Genomic DNA, 21,266 nt, shown 5'->3' with positions numbered 1-21,266 from the left:
AAAGGTCTTCTCCTATACTGTAGACTAGGTCTTTAAGGTGTGGACATGCTGGCCATACATGGTCTTTGAGAAACAGTGCAGGGAAAGGTCCCTTCTTAGTCATTTTAGTTTCCTAATGCAAGAACAAATACCTGCTGTATGCTGCGCTAAGTTTTGAAAACCGTTACGAAGCCAAAGACTTAGTGCTCTAAGCCGGATTAAAGCAACAGTGGCTCATTTTGTTACTTGAAAGCACAACTGAATAAATGAGTTTAAGTTTCACATAAATGTTAGTGGGCGGAACGGTGGTGAAGCAGGTAGTGTCGCAGTCACACAGCTCCAGGGACCTGGAGGTTGTGGGTTCGATTCCCGCTCCGGGTGACTGTCTGTGAGGAGTGTGGTGTGTTCTCCCTGTTTCTGCGTGTGTTTCCTCCAGGTGACTGTCTGTGAGGAGTGTGGTGTGTTCTCCCTGTGTCTGCGTGGGTTTCCTCCGGGTGACTGTCTGTGAGGAGTGTGGTGTGTTCTCCCTGTGTCTGCATGGGTTTCCGCCGGGTGCTCCGGTTTCCTTCCAAAGTCCAAAAAGACATGTTGGTAGGTGGATTGGTGACTCAAAAGTGTCCATAGGTGTGAGTGTGTGAGTGTCTGTGTTGCCCTGTGAAGGACTGGCGCCCCCTCCAGGGTGTATTCCTGCCTTGCGCCCAATGATTCCAGGTAGGCTCTGGACCCACTGCGACCCTAAACTGGATAAGCGCTTACAGATAATGAATGAATAAATGAATAAATGTTAGTCTTTACTGTGTTATCTATGTTTGAAGTTACTGTTGTGCCAATTTAAGTCGGCATGTACAGTCAGGTAAAGTTGTTAACGAATGCTTACAAAATCCTGAATCCCACAAATCACCTCTGACTTCAGACAAGTAACTTATTCTGAACAATTGCATGCACACCACTTGACCGCTGGCGCCCAGATAGTTCAGAGTGTACACTGATTCTTCCACTGACATAAAACAACTTAGAGAATTTTACTGATTTCTCACAACTGAATGATCCATTCTAAGATGTAATGTGGTTTTCAGACAGAACTATTCAAAGTGATGGTGACAGGATCCAAACGTCTCACACTGAACACTTGTTACACAAGCACAGGAAGATATTACACAAAGATGTTTAGAAGAAAACTGCGTAAAACTTGAGATAGCATTCTGTTCCGAAACAGCCTTTTGCAGAAACTGCTGAAATTCACGTGTGGCACAGTGGCACAGCAGTCACAACTCCAGGGACCTGGAGGTTTTGGGTTCAAGTCCTGCTAGGTCAGTAGGTGGATTGGTGGCTCAAATATGTGCATAGGTGTGATTAAACATGTGTGTGTGTGTTGCCCTGTGAAGGACTGGCGCCACCTGCAGGGTGTATTCCTGCCTTGCGCCCAGTGATTCCGGGTAGGCTCTGGACCCACCGCGACCCTGAACTAGATAAGCGCTTACAGACAATGAATGAATGTCAGAAAGGTCAGAAAGGTTGGAATGGACAGCGTTAGTTTAAAAGATACTGCCTAGGTGTTAAGTGATTTAACTCATTCCTAGGGTTTGTGACCTAAGAAACCCTGTCTAAATTCTTCCATTGGAGATGGTCTTGTAACACTGCAGTTAATAATGTTAATGTTTAGAAATGGCACTGATTGCTTTATTCCTTTATATGTCGTCTAGTTTATGAACAATACCACACAGACACGTTTTCAAGGGCTTTAAATCAAGAAAACTGAACTTTAGGTGACACCTAATGGTGAAACATGGCAACTTACTCAAGAGATTATTACCTATTAAAAAAGATCAGTAAGGTGAACAAATGGTAAGTAAACAAAACAAAACAAAAAACCAAACAAACAAAACACACACTCTTGTTGACGTCTTTTCCAAAGTCATGAATAGACACATATAATATATTAAGTGTGCTTATAACAGAACAAATTACATTGCTTACATGATTATACTTTTTAATGGGTGCAAGACATCAGACTTTAACAGAGCTAGCATAAGTTTGCTACTTCAGAAATGAGTTACAGGTTAAAAACAGGTTAACTATCGAATGTTGGCCGCTCACTGAGTCCTCCGCGGCGGCAGGGGGCAGCACAAGAAGCCGGTACAGAAGACTGTAAACCGGTGGCCCCCAAAATCCCAACATTTACTGATTCAGAGATTTGTCCGAGTCCAGATTGAAAGGCTAACACATCTGTATGAATTAGGAAAGAAGACATTCGAGCATTTGGAGCTGAATCCCGCGCTTCGCTGAGGAGCGGACAGTAGCGGCACCATGTCGGCGAGCGCGGTGTATGTGCTGGATCTAAAGGGGAAGGTGAGATAACGGAACGCTGTTAACTCGCACAGACACAAACTGCTGCTTTTGTAGAAACAGGATAAGCGTCTTCAACCACTATGTACTTTTAGTTTTGTGTTTTTATTCCATTGACTTGCATATTAGAGACGGCGTCTCTACATACAGAGTCTCGCTGAGGTAAATTTGTAGCATAACGGTCCGTTACCCACTGGCTAGCGGCGCTAACGTTAGCTGACATTTCTTCCTCATTTTTCTGGTAAAATGAGTCACAAAAAGCACACGCAAAACGCATTACTGTGTGGTGGAAGCCTTTAACGCATTTTTGTTTTTGTTTTAACGTTTCAGCAGATCAAAATCTTAATATTACCTTTAGTTTTTGACATGTAATTTTGATGTAGTATTTTCAGTAAGGAAAAATCCAAATGTTACAGGATTAAAACACATATTTAATATATTAGTCTTAAGTAGTTTCCTCAGTAGATCAATACAGTTCCCCTCCAGTGAAAATCAAATGTTGAACCGTGTTAACATATCACTGTTATGTTCTTTACGTACTTAAAGACGTGTGAAATAAGCAGTCGACATCATGGTTAAACATTTCCACTTTCAAACTGCAGTGTTCCAAAAGCTTTCAAATGGGTGAATTCAGAAGGACATTACAAACCTCCTCAACCTGCGGATTGGGACTTCTGAGCTGCAGGTGTGCGGTGGAGTGGAGATAGAGACGGAGACTAATTACAAATTCATAGATCCCTGATGAATAGATCACTGAGTGGAGGCAAAGGTTTAGAGTTACACTACAGTTTCACTGTAAACACACCGCGTCAAAAGTATCTGGCTGAGGGGCAGGGTTTTATGGTAGTAATTATATTCTGAGATATTCTATAAAATTTGCAACAGTTTGCCTCCAAATATCTTCCTAAACTTGCAGTACATTCATTCATTCATTATCTGTAAGTGTCCAGAATCGGTGTGTCTGGAATCATTGGGCGCAAGGTGGGAATACACCCTTGAGGGGGCGCCAGTCCTTCACAGGGCAACACACACTCACACAGTCACACCTACGGACACTTTTGAGTCGCCAATACACCTACCAATGTGTGTTTTTGGTCTGTGGGAGGAAACCGGAGCACCCGGAGGAAACCCACGCCGACACAGGGAGAACACACCTCACAGACAGTCACCCGGAGCGGAAATCGAACCCACAACCTCCAGGTCCCTGGAGCTGTGTGACTGCGACACCACCTGCTGCGCCACCGTGCCGCCCCACTTGCAGTCCAATTAAAGGAAAATACATGCAACTTATAAATGATACATCTATCTAGGCATGTGAGACTGCCAAGAGTCACTGCCAACAAAACAACTTCAAAAAAGCCACAAAGTATAATCTGGAACTCCACTGTGTGGGACAAACCTCATATATTTAACACTTATTTAAAATAAACACCTCCAGGGTGTTTTCCTGCCTTGCGCCCAATGATTCCAGGTAGGCTCTGGACCCACGGTAGTGATAAACTGCCCATGCTGGTTTGTTTGCCATATATCACTGTGGTTACTCTATTGTTTTGCATAGTTCCTTGCACTGCTGACCCAATAAATCAAGGTCAGTTCAAGCTGTGACTGTTCTGACTGAAGCAGGATTGTGAGTCTTGTGACCACAGATGGTGTTTGTGCAGCCACTTTTCTTTGAAGTTTGTTCTTTTTTCCCCCTAATAAAGAGACACACATCCCCAATCCTTAGTACATTGTTTATACTGGACACGTTTAGGACTGAAAGATAAATAGTTTTCATATAGAAATTTAAAGATTGCAGTTTTCTAATTACGAGCGCTGCATGTTTTATTTATTTATTTTTGTTACATTATAGACTACCTTATCAAGAACAGTTTCCTAAGCTTTAAACAAGGATATTTACTTTAAAAACTGAGGCAACCAAACAGTGGCCTGTGTTCATTAAATCACTAAATAAATGACAGTCTGACACTCTACATTCAGCTCTCATGTTTATGAACAGGGCTGGAGTTTTGTTTCATGTGATCTTTCTCTCTTTCTTTCTCTCTTTCTCTTTCTCTCTCTCTCTCTTTCTGTCTGTCTGTCTGTTTAGGTCCTCATCTGCCGTAACTACCGTGGTGATGTGGACATGTCTGAGATTGAGCACTTCATGACACTCCTGATGGATAAAGAAGAAGAGGGAACTCTGTCTCCTATCCTTGCCCATGGAGGAGTGAGATTCATGTGGATTAAACACAACAACCTCTACCGTATCCTTCCTCTGTTAGTCCATCTCCAAGTGCCTGGAGACCTGGAGTGTTGATTTATATTCAGCTTAATTGCTAATGTATATTTTCAGGAGGATGCTGTGATTTCCCTTAACTCTGGCTTCTAGTTGTTGCTACATCTAAGAAAAACGCCTCGGTTTCCTTGGTTTTTTCCTTCTTGTATAAAATTGTGCAGGTATGTTTACATTAATATCAACAATTCTGTTTTGTTTAAGTAGAAATTAGGGCTGAAAGATGAATAGCTTTTTATACTGAAATTGAAATTTGAGCTGCAGATTTCAAATAGCACTATCTGCAACTTAAATTTTTAGGATACATTAACAAAGAAAAAATGGAGATATTCTTCTTAAATCTGAGAGTTACACCAATCAGGGGCAGTGAAAAACGTTGTTGTTTACATTAAATGAAGCCCAAATAATGAGTCTAGCTCTCTATATTCAGTGTTCAGTACCTTGTTGGTTTGAATATTAAAATAAAACTGGATTTTAATTTATAGAAACTACTTGCAATTGAAATAAAAGTATTACTATTATTAGACACATTTGCCTGAAAATGATCATTAATATTTTGGAGTAATAAAACTACACGGCACGGTGGCGCAGCAGGTAGTGTCGCAGTCACACAGCTCCAGGGGCCTGGAGGTTGTGGGTTCGATTCCTGTTACTTGTGGCTGTCTGAGGAGTGTGGTGTGTTTTCCCTGTGTCCACCGTGACCATGAACTGGATAAGGGTTACAGATAATGAATGAAAACACCTCTTTTAATTTTGGATCCAAAGAGAAACATTATTTCCCAATGAGTCATCCAATGTTTGGTACCAGTTTGCTTGGTAAGCGTAGGTTATGAGATCTCCATGTCATGAGTTTAAAATAATGCCTTAGCCTTGTGGTCCAGTTTCCTAAACAAAGATTAAAGTTAAGCCTAGACTGATTATGCCTAGCCTAAGCATGATTTTTAATGGTGAAGACAAGTGGCCTGAAACTAGGACTAATGCCTCTTACTGGCTCTAAATGTCTAACTGTTGCTTCTGTTCGCAGGTGTTCTCGGAGTATTTTAAGGAGCTGGAGGAGGAGAGTATCAGAGATAACTTTGTCATTATTTATGAGCTGCTGGATGAGCTGATGGACTTTGGCTACCCACAAACAACAGACAGCAAGATCCTTCAGGAGTCAGTATTTTAAAATAGTTCTGTGAAGGGTTTTCCCTCTAAATGAACACCACCTGCAACATGTTTGCTTCTTTAGTTTAGCTTTTGAGCGTTGAGGCAAATGTAGCTGACAAGTAACGGAAGATCCTTTTTAAACTTTTTCCACGTCAGCGATATTAGCTGTGAAGTATTTTGGGAAGTTGTGCATAGACTTTTGGATATTTATGGATTTTTTTTTTAACTTGCATTCAGATATATAACACAAGAAGGGCACAAGTTGGACACAGGTGCCCCACGGCCTCCTGCTACAGTGACCAATGCTGTCTCCTGGAGGTCAGAGGGCATAAAGTACAGGAAGAATGAGGTTTTCCTGGACGTCATTGAGTCTGTCAACCTGCTGGTAGGAACGCTGTATTTAGAAAGCCTTCACAGTCTAAACAAACACAGAAATCCATCACAACAAAGTGGACACTGCTGTTTTTGTACTGGAGAGGAAAGTAAACGGAGAGAAGCTTGTAGTATTGTGTATTGTGTAACAGACCAAGTGGCCACAATCTGTGCTTAGTTTTCTCCTCCTGAATTGGCTGGAATCTTTCCAACAGTCCCTCTCTTTTAGATGTACGTTGGTGTAGTGTCTTTACTGTGATGGTACCAAATTAAAACAATTCACAGGTTTATGTATATATTTATATTATAATATATATATTTAAATTATTTTTAATAATTGAGCAGAAACATATTTAGTAGGATGCTCCATGTATTTGATCCTCTTGTGGTGTCAGCAGTCCTATATTTTTTTTGGCTGAAAGAATTTCATTATGTGCTTCCATCACTGAGAGCTGTGCAGTAAAATTTGTTTCATTCTGATATAAATTTCCAGGTGAGTGCCAACGGAAATGTCCTGCGGAGTGAGATTGTAGGCTCTATAAAGATGCGGGTGTTCCTCTCAGGCATGCCTGAGTTACGCCTGGGACTCAATGACAAGGTTTTATTCGAAAACACCGGGCGTAAGTTAAAAATAAAAAGATTTCTTTATTTATTTATGTATTTTGACCATTCTGTTTTAGCTTGTAAGATTATGTTTGATAATGTAGTAGTGGATGGCCTGACAATGAAAACAATCATATCTATCAAGGCTTTTGCCCTCTAAATTGATTTCAAAGAACCTTTAGCCTTTTTGATTCCATAGTTTTGATTCCATAGTGTGTTAGGACGTTGACACTGAGTTTACTTAGTGCTAATAAGTGTAATATAAGCTTCTTGTTTAGGTTTTAGTGAGCTATTGAAATGTTATTGTTCTTTACTAAAATACATATGTTTATTTTGGCAATTTCAGGAGGGAAGAGTAAGTCTGTGGAGCTGGAGGACGTGAAGTTCCATCAGTGCGTGCGGCTTTCCCGCTTCGAGAATGATCGCACCATCTCCTTCATCCCTCCAGACGGAGAGTTTGAACTCATGTCTTACCGCCTTAACACACACGTGGGTATCCCTGCCAATTAAGCACACCGACATACACTGCGTGGGCTAAGTTTCAGACAAATCCCCCATCCCTCACACATGCTCGTATGCTATATATACTGGCCATTTATATGGTCATTAAAACTATGGCAATTGGTGTTTCTGTGATTAATGACTTTTGAGGCCAACGAAATACAATGGTATCATACAACCACAACTTTGTTCATCTGTGCATTATGTGCTTTTAGTGAAGGTTAAAGCTGGCAGTAAATTTTAAACAATGAATGAACTGAACTACTACTGAGTATACAGTCATAAATTTGCTTAAAATGCACTTTTGAAGGTCTCAGCACCAGTAGAAGACACTCTTGTGTAGTGGACCAATCACAAATCAGCAGTTGAGTTGCATTATAACCAATCAGCTAGGAGGACGCCTCACAGTGAAAATTGTGATGATTGCTGTCAGTTAGAGTCAGGGGGATGTTGTGTTGCTCTGCAGCTTGTTTGGAGTATAAAGCAAGTTCAAATTTGAATTGCCTAAGCTTTTTAAGCGAAATTCTACATCAGATTTTGATTCATGCCCTTCTTCAAACTGCTCACACACGCTGATAAAGTGCTGTACTCTGTTTTCCAGGTAAAGCCACTGATCTGGATCGAGTCAGTGATTGAGAAGCATTCGCACAGCAGAATCGAGTACATGATAAAAGTCAGTTTGTGCTCTGTGATCTCTTATTGTCTTACAATTCAGGGTTTTTGTTTTAGATTTTGTTTATTTTTTTTAACTAAATAAATATTTTTAAATATATTTGATTGATTCTCTTTTCTTCTCTTTTAGGCCAAGTCTCAGTTTAAGCGGCGCTCCACAGCCAACAATGTGGAGATCCATATCCCTGTGCCCACAGATGCAGACTCGCCCAAGTTTAAGACCACCGTGGGCAGCGTGAAGTGGGTCCCAGAGAACAGTGAAATTGTCTGGTCCATCAAATCTTTTCCTGTGAGTACACACACACACAAACACTTTTAAGATAAGTTTGAGATAAGTGCTTATTTCTGTACATCCATTCAGCCATACTTCTTGTATAGACCACATATATAAGTTTTTTAAATTCAGCAAATGAAGTGTTTGTGTTTCTGCATTAAAATAAACAGGAATGAAATGTGTTTATCTTGTGCATGTAATACAGATGTGTTTGGGAAAACTGTTCATTACAATTCCTCTTTTTATTAACTATTAATCACATTCTGTCTTTAATGTATATTTTTAATGTAGGCTTAATATAAATAGTTTTCATTCTCACAAAGGATTGTGATTTACTAGTGAAGTTTGAGGTCTGTTAATTTATTTTCAAACTCTCGCAGGGTGGTAAGGAGTATCTGATGAGAGCTCATTTTGGTTTACCAAGTGTGGAAGCGGAGGATAAAGAAGGAAAGCCGCCAATCAGTGTCAAGTTTGAGATCCCCTACTTCACCACTTCTGGAATACAGGTGTGTGTCACAAATACTAGTCTCATTCAGCCATCTGTAGTGGATTTATTTTTCTTTATCTGACAGAAGAGGGCGCCATAGCCCGTTGTCTCATTCTTTGTGTGTCGCGAGTGGATCACAGTAGGACAACTATGAAATAGGAGTGTAGTGATCTTATGTTTGGCATCACTAGATGGCATAGGTCAACTTCTCTGCCCTCTGGGCTTAGGCACATCTGACCAGTCATTGCTCTGAAAATCAGACGCATCATGGTTTAGTTTCCCAGACAGAAAGCAAGTCTTTTCCTGGACTGTGCTAATCTGGCTGTTTTATAAGCACTGGAATCAGCTTTTAAAGATTTACCCGTGACCACGTTGCAGCAGATTTCTTATATATCATAAGAGTCAATGTTTGTAAAAGGTTGCACACCTAGTGTTTCTTTTGAAATGAAAGCTGTTAAGCAGTGGGTTGCTTCATTAACAACAGGTACTCCTCTGTAGGCTTTTAACTAGATTTAATTGATCAACATAAACATTAGTGAGGTCAGGTACTAATATTGGATGTGTAATTTTGGATCACAAAGGACGCTCCCACTTGTCCCAAAGGTATTAAATGTTATTAACATATTCACTCTAGAGAACACAGTGTGACTGCTCTAAAGCTCAATGCTGGAGGGCTTTGTACTTTTCTAGACAACACTTAGTGAGCTTTAAACTCCTTGCATTTCCTTGTGAGTCTCCCATTGTGTTTAGTGCATTTCACTGAGTTTTATACAAGCAGAAACTGGAATGTTACTTTATAACATGTTTGGTGTGCAGTATGTTTGGCAGGCTTCGAGATAATAGATAGATTTGAGACTATCAAATCTTTTTTAGCCTGAAACCCTAGCCCATTTTGTTTAAGCAAATGTGCCGCTTGATCTTGTGGCAGGTGCCGTTGTACCTTAGGCACAGTGTGAGGCCTGGAAGCCCTGAGTATTGAAACGCTGCTGCACTGCTCATTCTGATGCTGCTCAGAAGAGCTCTCTCTGTCTGTAAGTCTGTGTGTGTTTATATGCCTGAGCCAAGTTTGTGTCCTGCCCGGCTTCAGAAAATTACACCGCTGTGAAATTATCTAGTTTGGGAGCATGTTTGAACTGACTGTTAGGAGACTCCTCCACTGCAGTGGCTTTATGGCAGTTCAGATGAACTTTAGAATTTTCTCTTAAATCCTTCGTACGTTGCTTTCAGGGAATCTGCATATGCTGCCTTTTTCCAGTCTAGCTTTGGCAGTGTCAGCTAGCTTAAAGCCCAAGGATGCCTCTGCTTTCTTTAGGATCTTTCTTTCTAATATTACAATGGAAGTAGTGAACAGTAAAAGAGTAAATGTTATTTGTTGCTGTTCTAAAATTTTAATTATTTTAGAAAACTTTCACTTTTTCTATTCATTTCCTTATGCAGCAGGTGCTAATACTTTTTCCTTTTAAATAAGCGAGATGTGAATTGTCTTAAACTGTGCTTATTAACTGTTGGTCATGACCCAGGTGAGGAATGGCAGTACGTTGCCCATGGGTGAATTTTGCGATGATTAATGGGCTTCTTTACACAGATCTCTGAAGACCAAGGAAACATAGATGAAGTTCTTAAAGTGTACACAGGCATGTTAATGCTGTTTTTTCAGACCTGGCCTGAAACTCTCAAGCTCTGTTTATATTAAAAAAAAAAAAAATGTAACCAGGCCCAGTGGCATATATGTTTTGTTATGGATGCCTTAAACATCAGAACAATCAGAACCACATGTTTATCCCTAGGGTTTATTTACTTTTTTTTAATGCTTAGAGTTTTGAGGTTTGTTGCACTTTGTCCATGAGTTTTAGAAGTTTGTTGCTGTTACTGCTAAGGATTCCCTCACTTTGGGATTGCTTGCAAAGTTTCATGGTGAAATATATCAAGCGTATTATATGAATCCATTCATCGGCCCATCAACACAAGGGAGACAACAGTGATGTGATGTAAAGTAGCAAGACACATTTGGTTAGTTAATTTACCTGTACATGATAAGTAATGATTTTCTGCTTGGATCAGTTTAATGTGAGCTCTCTCATTTAGGTACTTGAGTTGAAACCTGTAAGAACTGTTGGATTAAAATAACAAATGACTTCTAAGAGCAGTCGGTGCACTGTTTAATTGGATGATTTGTGAACAGTCGTCAGTGCTGTCAGCTGTGGTGTGAGTAAAGTGTTTTGTAATGATGTGTAATATTCATATGATACTCACTGTCAATCCAACAGGAATGCTACAGGAATCATAGGAATGACATGGACTGTTTCATTTCACAGCAAAGGAAAGGGGCTTAATGGTTTGATTACGTTATTAACCAAATAATAGTTCACAGAATTATTCATTATTATAGAAATAAGTTTTAGATATAGTCCCGATGTTTAGTTGGTCTGACGACGGCTTTGTATGCGTGTTCCCTGAGCAAAAGTTCGAGATGTCTCTCATCGTGTGATAAACAGGAAAGATTTGGCAGACACCTTTCATCTATATCTTGTCTTTACAGGTTCTCTTGGCAGATTTAAACGTTTGCTAAAAGACATCTTGTAACAAGCCTCAGTCAGCTGTAATATTACATAATCTCTGTGGCACGTGTTCCATGGGTGTATTTAAGGTGATGAAGTCGGTCTTAGTGGTAAATGTTCGCAGGCTGTTGCTATGAACCACATGAACTCTTTTGGTTTAGCCGCAGGTGACAACTACTGACCCAAACTCACGCAACAAGAGACGAGTGATGATCCATACTGCTGGCACTAAACCAATTATCCACTCGTCCTTCTATTACAGAGCTTGAATAATAGGCCGGTTCCTGTAGACACTCTTACTTACTCTTCTGTAACCTGAATGAGAGCAGCACATTATGAGCAAAAGTATCAATGACCTTTTGATTATTTTGTGATTATTTTGTAATGTTTTAAAGATGTGGTGTTGACTCAGCAGCGTGACATGGTTAAAGATCAGCCTGTGGTATTTTGGTGAATATAATTACCATTTGTTGAAGTACATGAATAACTTGGTTTATCATAACAGAGTAGTATGTGGGTTTTTGGTTCTCTGCAAATTATTCAAAGGTAGTTGTGGCCTAATCTAAACCTTTAAAATGACAAAATCACATTGTGTATTTATTTTGGAAACTTATTGTAGCTTAGTTTCACCGTTCATGTCATTGCCTTTAGACACGACACGCTGTACTACATTCTATGTGATTCTTGAAGTAAAAAGACTAGAGGTTTGAATAATAAAAGCTGCTTTTGAAGGAGAGGACAATAGTACATGTTTCTATATCAGCATACAGCTTGTAAGCAGCTGAGCTTCCACCAGCACTGCTTTGATTGATTCAGTCGACTGGATATATTTAAAACTAGACTAATGGACATACTTTGAGGACGTGTATTTAAGTATTTAGAAATACTAAAGAATGTGAGAGTGCTTTAAGAGCAGTTTGAGCCAGCCCCAAGTTGTTTGTTTGTTGTTGTTTAGATGGGCACTTATTTTATCTTTTAGAATTCATTTCTTAAAATATTCTAGTAATTTGGTGATTTTTCTGACCTTTGTTGCAATAGTGATTTAGATTGTAATTAGGTTTGTGTGCGTCTGACTGGGCACACACTTATACATAAGCTAACTGTTCCTATTTAAAACTAGATAAGACTTTAATGGTAGCTAAAATTAAAAATTGAAGAATATATTTGTTGATTTGATTGTGTTATACAGTATGAGAAATGTGAATTTTTAAAAAAATTAAATGTAGAACCGTATATTATCCTTAGCCTTAGAAAAACGAAACCTAGTGATCGATATAGTGTTGCCCATTCGTACTAATAGTGGCTGCATGCTATAGCCCTTGGCAATATTAGTATCATAGTTGCAGATGTCTCAGTAATTATGAACAAACAACACATTTTGTAGCTGTACAGCATACTAAGGTTTAGGGCTGTTATAAATGTGACAAATGGATGAATGGAGTAAAGAAGAATGTTATAGTGACCCCCAGCCAAAGCTGCAGTCATTGATCATGAAGACTGATTGTGAGTCTGCAGCTGAAAGTTTGGCTGAACCCTGTTTGCCCTGCCTCACTCTATAGAGTTCTGTATGATCATCTTAAAGGAGCCAACCGATCTGCTGCTGCGGCTGATCTTCCTCCACCAACACAATTAGAGTTGATTTTATGTGATTTTGAAAGGGAATGAATGAATTGGGGAGCCAGAGGAGATTTCCTCTCTTTTGTGGACCAAGTTGTATTAAGCATCCCACACGGAACTCAAAGTCACCAAACCTCTCTGTTAACTTGATTTTCTCCCATCAATGAGCAGGATTATGAGGGGGAAAATCAGTCATTTGTCAAATCTAATAAAGCAGTTAACTTATGTGAGATTTCCTCTTCCTAATTTTTCCAATCTTCATTTATTGCTGTTTTCCACTATACGCTCTCAGCTGCCTGTTGTGCTCGTCTGTTCTGTTTTTCTTTTATGATATTTCAGATTGAAGCAGCCATTGCTTACCTTTACTTTGGGCAAATGAAATATGGGCCTGTCCTTGTAGGAAAGTTTTAAGAAGTGAAGTACCTCCTAGAATTGTCGTGCGACTCTTACTCACAATTCGTCTTTAGGATATGCTCCACATACTTCACGTACTTTTCTGTACAAATGTAATTTTATGTTTAATGTTACTCTGAGGGGAATGATGGGCATGTAATTTGATTTGACATTTCTAGATAATGTAATCAGCTGCAGTGTCACTGCTCTAACTACATAAAGTTGTTTGAGATGTGACTTGGTTAGAGGCAAGTGATAATTTAGGCGTGCAGTTTGCACAAGGCTAATCCAGTAAGCTTGTTAGCTCCTTTATCATCTCAGCTCCAGGGCAAAAACTTAAAAAGAATACTTAGGACGCCAAGCATGTTTTGTTTGACAATTGTGCAAATGAATCTTTTCACTGAATCATCACTGTAATAACACATCAAAGTACTTTGTACCGTTGTGCTTGAGACCTCTGGCCTTTTAAGGCCAAGTTCTTTACCTTGTGTTTGCCACAACCTTGGCAGGTTCACCAAGGTCGCCATGGCAGCGCTCTCCAGTGTGAACTTGCTGACTTGCCCCGTTCCCATGAGAGTGGAATGAGATGAAACCTCAGGGATGCTTTGATAACCCTTACACTCATATACACTCTCTCTCTCCCTCTGTCTTTCGTCTCTCTTTGCCTCTTTTAGTGTTCTACCCCTTTTACACTCTTTCTGTTTCTGTCTCTCTCTCTTGCGGTCAGCACGTCTGTCTGCCCTCTCTCGTTCCCGGCCTTTGCCGCACCCACCCGCGAGCCGCCGGAGCGCTCCTGAGGCGGCGTTCTCCTGGCCAGCCACTAAACCAGAGGCCAGGCGTCAAGGCCCCAGCCTTTTTGGCCTTGAAGTGGCCTGAGATAGAGCGTCCCGTCTGGGGTTAGCATGCAGGCCACAGGCCCTGCACTAACTGAACCGAGGAGACTGGTTGACGCTGGTGTCTGACATGTCCTGGGACCTTTACTGGTGTTTTCGCTTGGCTCTTGAACACACAAACACATGCTCGTACATCAGCAGACACTGACTACAGGCTAGGTTTTTTTTTTTCTCTTTTCTTTGAATTATTTTCTTCCAAACCTTACTATATTTAACCTGCTTTCTCTGTGGGCGTGCGAGTGCAGGTTAAAATCTTTATGGGTGGCATTTTACTGATCCCGTAACAACAGTGCGAGGCAGAATAGGTCTTAAATTCATGATACTGCTTTAAGCGATTGGCAAGGTTTTTCCCCACACTGAGCTACCGATTGGTCTCGTTGGTGAGGGCAGACAGGACAAAAATGTGGTAAATGACAGTTTCTCTCACACAGTGAGACGTCACCCTTAGCAGCTAATCAGTCTCCAGGGCTGAGACTGGCTTTAGATTAGAGACCTGTCATTTTCGTGCAGTTGCTGAAAAACGCAATGGGGTTTTAAACATGCATTTTAAGATTCGACATCTTAATTGCTTTTTTTATGCGCTGGTCTGAGGTTAAAGTTTGGCCACTGAAACCCCAGGGCACCTTGACTGCCTTAACTAGTATAAATACTTTTCCATTTTTCCCCTTTATTGCATTCAGGTAAATTTTATATTGACTGCACAACTAGACATTTTTAAAAGGCACCTAGTCAACATCTCCATAAATAAACACAAAGGTTTCTTGTTAGTGCAGTTATTCATATTTAAATGAACAGCCTAAACACAGACTATAACATAAACTGTGTCCTAAGGCTCCACTCTAAAAAGTGACAAACAAATAAAGGTGCAAAGGTACATTTACACAAGGCCTTTTGTTCTTCCTCAGTGGATAGTACAACACCAAACAGTAGTGATATTAATGTTATATTATTAAACAGGAATCAAGTCTCTTTCCTGTGCTGTCAACAAAACACACTCAACTGACTTTCAGAATCGTTGTTTTTCATCTGATATGAACCATGAGCGGGTGAGGCCTTCCAGTCCGTTTTAGTGTGTTCCATATTGTTACCATTGTTAGTGGTTATACACTGTTGGGTTTAATCATTGCAGAGGTGCTTTTATTGTACTTGAATGTAACTTAACACATCGAGTAGCGAACTGTTGCTGCCCAAATAAAAATGCCTTTAGTGGTTATCAAAAGGGACTCCCCAATGCTACCAGTGTTCATCACCCACCTGGATGATGCAACTGCAGTTGATCCTCTCCAGCACGCTAGGAGAAGAGGCAGATTGACAAACTCAATTAAAGATGGGAATAATTAAGAGGCTGGAAGTGACCAGAGTTAGACTCATTCATCATGCAGTCTTTATTTGTTTATTTATTTATTTTCCTTCCTCCAACTGGCTCATTACTACATACAATGTCAACTAGTAGATGTACAAATCAAGTAGTTTCCAAACTTTTTTTTTGTCTCTCCATTTTGTAAATAAGAATGAGGCCCCCCCACTCTGACACAGTGCAGTAGATGCTCCAACATGCTTCATTCATTTGCCCCGCTGCGCCCTCCCATGCCTCTGTGCTTTTTTTTTTTTTTTTGGTCCCGATTCTTGGGTCTAATGGATGATGTCACTTTAGTCACTGTATTACTTATGCCTTAGTTAGTAATCATACTATAGATGACATCTCTTAAGTCCAGATGAATTTTTATGACAGTAATATTAGCTACACACTGTAAACAGTTTTCTTTTTAGACATGTTTTAAACAGTGTAGCTGTGTTTTACAGGCTTACTTTTACTGCGAACATTGATTTATAGTGTCTAGAACTTGGGCCATCTCTTAAATAGCCTCTACCCACTGGCCATACACAAGCAGCCCTAGAACGCTGACTCAGCAGCAGTATTCTCCAGTGCTGAGGTGGAGATTTACAAGCACAGGCTTTTGGGAGTATATGTATGAGTGACTAGACTGCCTGTCTGTGACCGTTGGGACAGTGACAGTCTGGCGGTCTCTCTCCCGACTGCGAGCATGCTCTGTAGGCCGCAGCGTCTACTAAGACATGCCGCGCTAATGAGAGACCGGTGCACAGTAAACACACACACAGTCTTAGCCAAGCCACCTTAAGGGCTACACACAGTGTCCCTGAGCTTGTCTTGTATGGAGAATTCCAGTAAAGTCAGACTTAATCCTCTGGAGTCCTTTTGACAGTGTACCTCATGGCTTTTTCTTGTAACCCCAGCACAAACTTGGCACAGGACTACAGGACCTGAGTGGAGCCATGACCCAAACGCTGCCTGCCGAGAACCTAGAGGACCTAACCGCTACATTCACATACACTCTGGCCCAAAATGCCGTGAAAGTGAAAGCTACATTTAGATATTTAGAGTTGTATGGCCACCATGCCATTCCACTTGTAGGTTAAAAAGGGAGGCCCGTTAAGTTTTAAATAGTGCCCCACTGCACCCAAGGGTGGCACTGCTCCGACCCACTCTACTCCGTGCACAGCCAGCCCAAAATATACGCCAGAGTGTCTCCGCGGAGGTGGTTGTCCAGGGTTCTCCTCCAGTTTTGATTGGAAATAGTCCTGAGAAAGGCCATATTTAAACTGGCCTTTTTAAAGCCCTGTATTGATGCATACTGAGAATATGGATTTTTTTTTTTCGCCCCAGAAAGTCCTTGTAGCTATTTTGCCCATATAGATGCTATTTCAGACGCTTGGGCTATATTCTCCAAGGACAAACACAAACATCCCAGCCTCAAACTTTTCTACAGATGACAGAGCATGCATATGTCTTGGAAGGACATTGAAAATCTCTCTTTATCCAACAATTCTCTCAAAATGCCTTCTGTTCTTGACTCGGGATCCATTTACTCCATCATGAATTTGTTTGTCAGCTCTTCCCAAGCTTCATATTGCCTTTTCAGCATTTTAATTTTTTTCTTCCCCTGTTTGGGCCAATTGTGCAACTACTCCAGTGATGCAACGCATGGCTGGAAGGGCACTGTGGGTGTCTCAATATCTCTGTACAGAGAAGGTGCCATTTCCTCAATCTCACTTCTTCAAACACTTCCTCTGCTCGTACACATTTGTACTATTTTCCCAGGCTCTCGTGCCAGTGCCAGTGTCATGGCCACTAAAGGATGTTTCTTTGAGTACACACAATCCACGTTGATGCATAGTCTTTGAGTTCCTGAAAAAACAAATTATCATTTATAGTGTTATTGCAATTCAGAGGAAAATGTTTAATGGCAGTTTTTGGCCAGTGTTGACATTTTATTATATTATTTTCTGTAAGTCAAGCTCAATCACACCCGCATTGTTGGAGAGCTTGAATGCGTAATGTGTCCGTATCGAAGTTCACAAGCTCAACACTTAATATATCAGGTTTAATTCATACGTGACTAAACATATAAGGTACTTATTGTAATGCAATATGCTGTTGATTTGACTTGTAAATAGGGTTCTTATTGAAGTGGTTTATATTCAACAGGTGCGTTACTTGAAGATCATTGAGAAGAGCGGATATCAGGCACTTCCGTGGGTACGATACATCACCCAGAATGGAGGTAAGCAGAATGGATTTGCTCACATGCTCATGTGCTCACTCTGACACAATCCTCCTCATATCAGATAAAGATTAGATAATTCACTCCTCGTATCACAACAAGATTCCTGATAAAGCAAAAACCAAAACAAAACGCCGGTTCTAGAGGACAGAGCTGTGAATTTTTCAGTCCGCTCATGTTTATATTAGATATAATGCGCGAATAATGTTTTATTTTTCGTGTAATGCAGAGTGTGAAAAGGTGCTTACTACAAACACATCCTCCTATGCATGTACCATTTCTCACGCTCAACTTTCTCCAGATCTATATTTGTCATTGTTTTTAAGAGTGTTGCAGGTATTGGGCAACAATTAAGCAATTTGGTAAAAGTCAAATGATAGTTAAACTCTGAGATGTAATGTTCTGTGAAAAGAGGATGTTTGAGACAGAGGTAGAGTTCTGGGCCCTGCAGCGGTGCCATGCTGACAGATGTTTAAAAGATGGAGTAAGAAAGTAAATTTTGTACCTTGTGCAATTTGACAGAAATGACAGATTGAATAAATAAGGCACTGTTCATGAAAGATCATTTGTCTCAGAGAGAATTACTCTAGAAAGAAAATACCAAGCCTTCAATGTTTAAATAATATATACAAGGCTTTAGAATCAGCTTGGTGTCGGCAGATAATTAAATTAACCAATAAATTGTTGTAAGAGATGTATCTCATATTTAATGCCATTATGGACATATTTCTGATATTTCAAAGCAATTTTAATGATATTTAAAATGGCTCTTGTTCCCTGGACGAGCAGTTGAGGATGTTTAGACAGCTCTGGTCCTGAAATGTCAGCGTTTTTACTTCATTCAAAACCCTCTAGTAATAAATGTAAGGTTTCTCATCTTACTGTGAAATGTTAATGCTCTGATTTTAACAGTAAATTTAAAAGCTGTTTAAAATGTAATCAATCATAAGAATTTAACATGAAACTAAATGATAAGCTCTGGAAGGAGTTATTGTCATTATCTGTGCATCACAACTCCATGTTGTTTTCTGCTGGAACAAATACTTGCATTTAAAAATTGGAACCTCCTTAGACACGTAATACAATAATAAAAAAGCATCAGCATAATCATCAGAGTTGAGGCAGATGCAGCTTGTTTCCTCTTGCCTTTGTTACCCACCTCTCATATCCTGAATTGAAGCCAGTATCATCAGGTTATCTTGTGTCTCAAAACCCAGTCTTATTTTGCAGTGTGTTCTTGGACGGCTGGGTGGAAAAGCTCAGCTGCTACAATTAACTTTTTAAACCAGCCCCCCCTCTCTCCCCCACCCCTCGATTTCCTGCCATTCTGAACACTTTAATTAAACATGGCTCATTTCCTTGTTTCTTTGCAGACTATCAACTCCGGACCCAGTAGTAGAACCTCAGCCGTCTCCTGCAGCAGTCTGTGGGCCTGGATGTATCTCTCTCTCTCTCTCTCTCTCTCTCTCTCTCTCTCTCTCTCTCTCTCTTCCAACCCCCCGTCTTTTATTCATTCATTGTCTGTGCTGCTGTCTAGACCTGAGCTACTACTGTCTCTGCAGTGTTTGAGGAGGGGAAACAAGTGGTTTTGTTTTTTCAAAGTAAGATATCTGAATGCTACACTTTGTTTGTAAACGGACAAACAGCGTTGAGTGGAAAATACAGCATATGTCCTCTAGGATATATTACATGTGTTTTTAAATTAGACATTTCCCCCCTTTCATTACATACAGGGGAGGGACACACTGTAAAATATTCCCCTTTGGTTAATAAGCCTAATAAGATACAGGAAATAAATCAATTGAAGGTTTGTGTGTCAACAATGACCTGCCTAAATAGAAAAGAGACAGAATACCACAGATCTTAATGGGGCATTTGTACCTGTGTGACCACAGTAGTCACATTTTCATGTTCCTGCTCAGAAGTCCCTCAAACACTGCAAGTATCTCAGGGCTGCTGTGGCTCAGACTGTTTCCTGGACCACCAGTGTCTTTCTCTGTGTGTCAGTCAGCGGATATCATGTTCATTTATGATTAGACTGTATCTTAGCCTCATCTAAGATGCAGTTCAAAACAATACAGTAACATTCTCTGCAACATTTCAGTGGCAATGGTTAGGGCCTTTTATCATTTACTTCTACACTTTACAGAACTGTATACGATGCTATTTCAGGAGGGCAGAACTAAGCATATACCAAGGGTCCTACGTCCACATTCTCCTGCTAGTGTAAGATTATTCGGTTAAAAATAAACGGCCATTATAGCAGTGTAGAAATCAATCAGTCCGTTTGGAGAAATGTGAGACTTCCGTTGTCTCACGGTTACAGATAATCAGCGTGTATGTCAGTTAGTCGCATTTGCATGCAATCGTCAGATACCAATTTTCTCATAGTATTCTCCTAATGTATTTTTCATGTTTTGTTTATTGTGGTTACACTGTGTTTATTAGTTATTTTAATTATTTCAAGTATTTTTTGGTTCCAGTATTACTGCAGGTAGGGGAGGTGAAGTTTATTATTATTATTATTAATAATATTTTGTTGTCACCATTGACAGTGCCACCCTTATGTTTACTTCTAATCTTGACAATACAATTATTCACAAAATAAATGGGTTTTCGCTGCCATTAAAAAGAAACAACATAGTAGTGCCATGTCAACATTTAGGATTTATGATTATATTAAATTTTTCTTTCTTTCTTTTCCTGCGCACTCTGTTACAAATTAGCGGCGCTAGCTATATGTATATCTATGTCTACGTGGTGCCGCACACATTTGAGCTGACAATACAACTTCTCCTGATCTATCCACAGTCCTAAATATGGGAAATGTTAAAACAGCTACGACGAATAGCGCATGCCCTCTGTTTGGCAGCTGAATTCAAACCTGAAAGGCATTGTTCTGTATTTTTCATGTCTCTGAAACATTATGTCTGTAGATCTGAAACTAAGATAAAGCTCTTTTCACAATATTCCGTGTCTAATCGTGTTTGGTCCTCACCGTTATGTTTAAAATGATCATCTAAATCAGAATGTAAAATGCTGATTCATTCTTCGACTTTTAGAAGGTGTATTTTTTGAGCTGTGGAGCTACTCAACTGTACAGCGATAACTTTGAGGTAGCAGAAGGCTTCTGTGCCACTTTACATGTCTGAGAGGAACTGCTGTAGCAGTGTGTGATGGAGATTTGTTCAAATTTGGGAATCGACCAAGATTCAATTGTTGGGAAAATTGGGTTTAAAAAATACATTGAATATATTCTTCAGTCTTATTCCTCAGATGGAGCTTGGTTAAAAACAAGCCAGGGATTTTTGTTAAAAATGCAGTCCCTTAATCAGAGATGGGTGCCATGTTTGTAGAAACACCTGTCCTCTATTGTAATGTAATTTAACTGAAAACGAATGTCGGGTATAACTGTATAATTGAATAGTTACTGTATAGTCACATCAGAATTCTAGAGGCCAATGTCATAACTAGATTTCCTAAGACGTCTAAACAGTGGCTGCATGAAAAAATATGAATGACATTTTTGTTGGTTGACCTCATATATTGAATAATGTAAATTA

The 21,266-nt window shown here is 40.0% G+C and overlaps 1 protein-coding gene across 1 annotated transcript; it reads left to right on the top strand.

Moving 5' to 3' along the window:
- The first annotated feature begins 2,109 nt into the window (after positions 1 to 2,109).
- On the top strand, positions 2,110 to 20,662 carry LOC136677622 (AP-1 complex subunit mu-1). The gene is made up of 12 exons (XM_066655196.1): positions 2,110 to 2,328; positions 4,415 to 4,571; positions 4,697 to 4,764; positions 5,625 to 5,755; positions 5,987 to 6,134; positions 6,615 to 6,741; positions 7,071 to 7,213; positions 7,827 to 7,898; positions 8,028 to 8,186; positions 8,552 to 8,677; positions 17,628 to 17,703; positions 19,077 to 20,662. Exons 1-12 carry the CDS (start codon positions 2,287 to 2,289, stop codon positions 19,097 to 19,099), a joined length of 1,272 nt encoding a protein of 423 aa, XP_066511293.1. The 5' UTR covers positions 2,110 to 2,286; the 3' UTR covers positions 19,100 to 20,662.
- Positions 20,663 to 21,266: the final 604 nt, after the last annotated feature.

This window comes from Hoplias malabaricus, chromosome Y (genome assembly GCF_029633855.1).
Source record: "Hoplias malabaricus isolate fHopMal1 chromosome Y, fHopMal1.hap1, whole genome shotgun sequence".
Lineage (NCBI taxonomy): Eukaryota > Metazoa > Chordata > Actinopteri > Characiformes > Erythrinidae > Hoplias > Hoplias malabaricus.
This window is presented reverse-complemented; position numbering and strand designations above follow the sequence as displayed.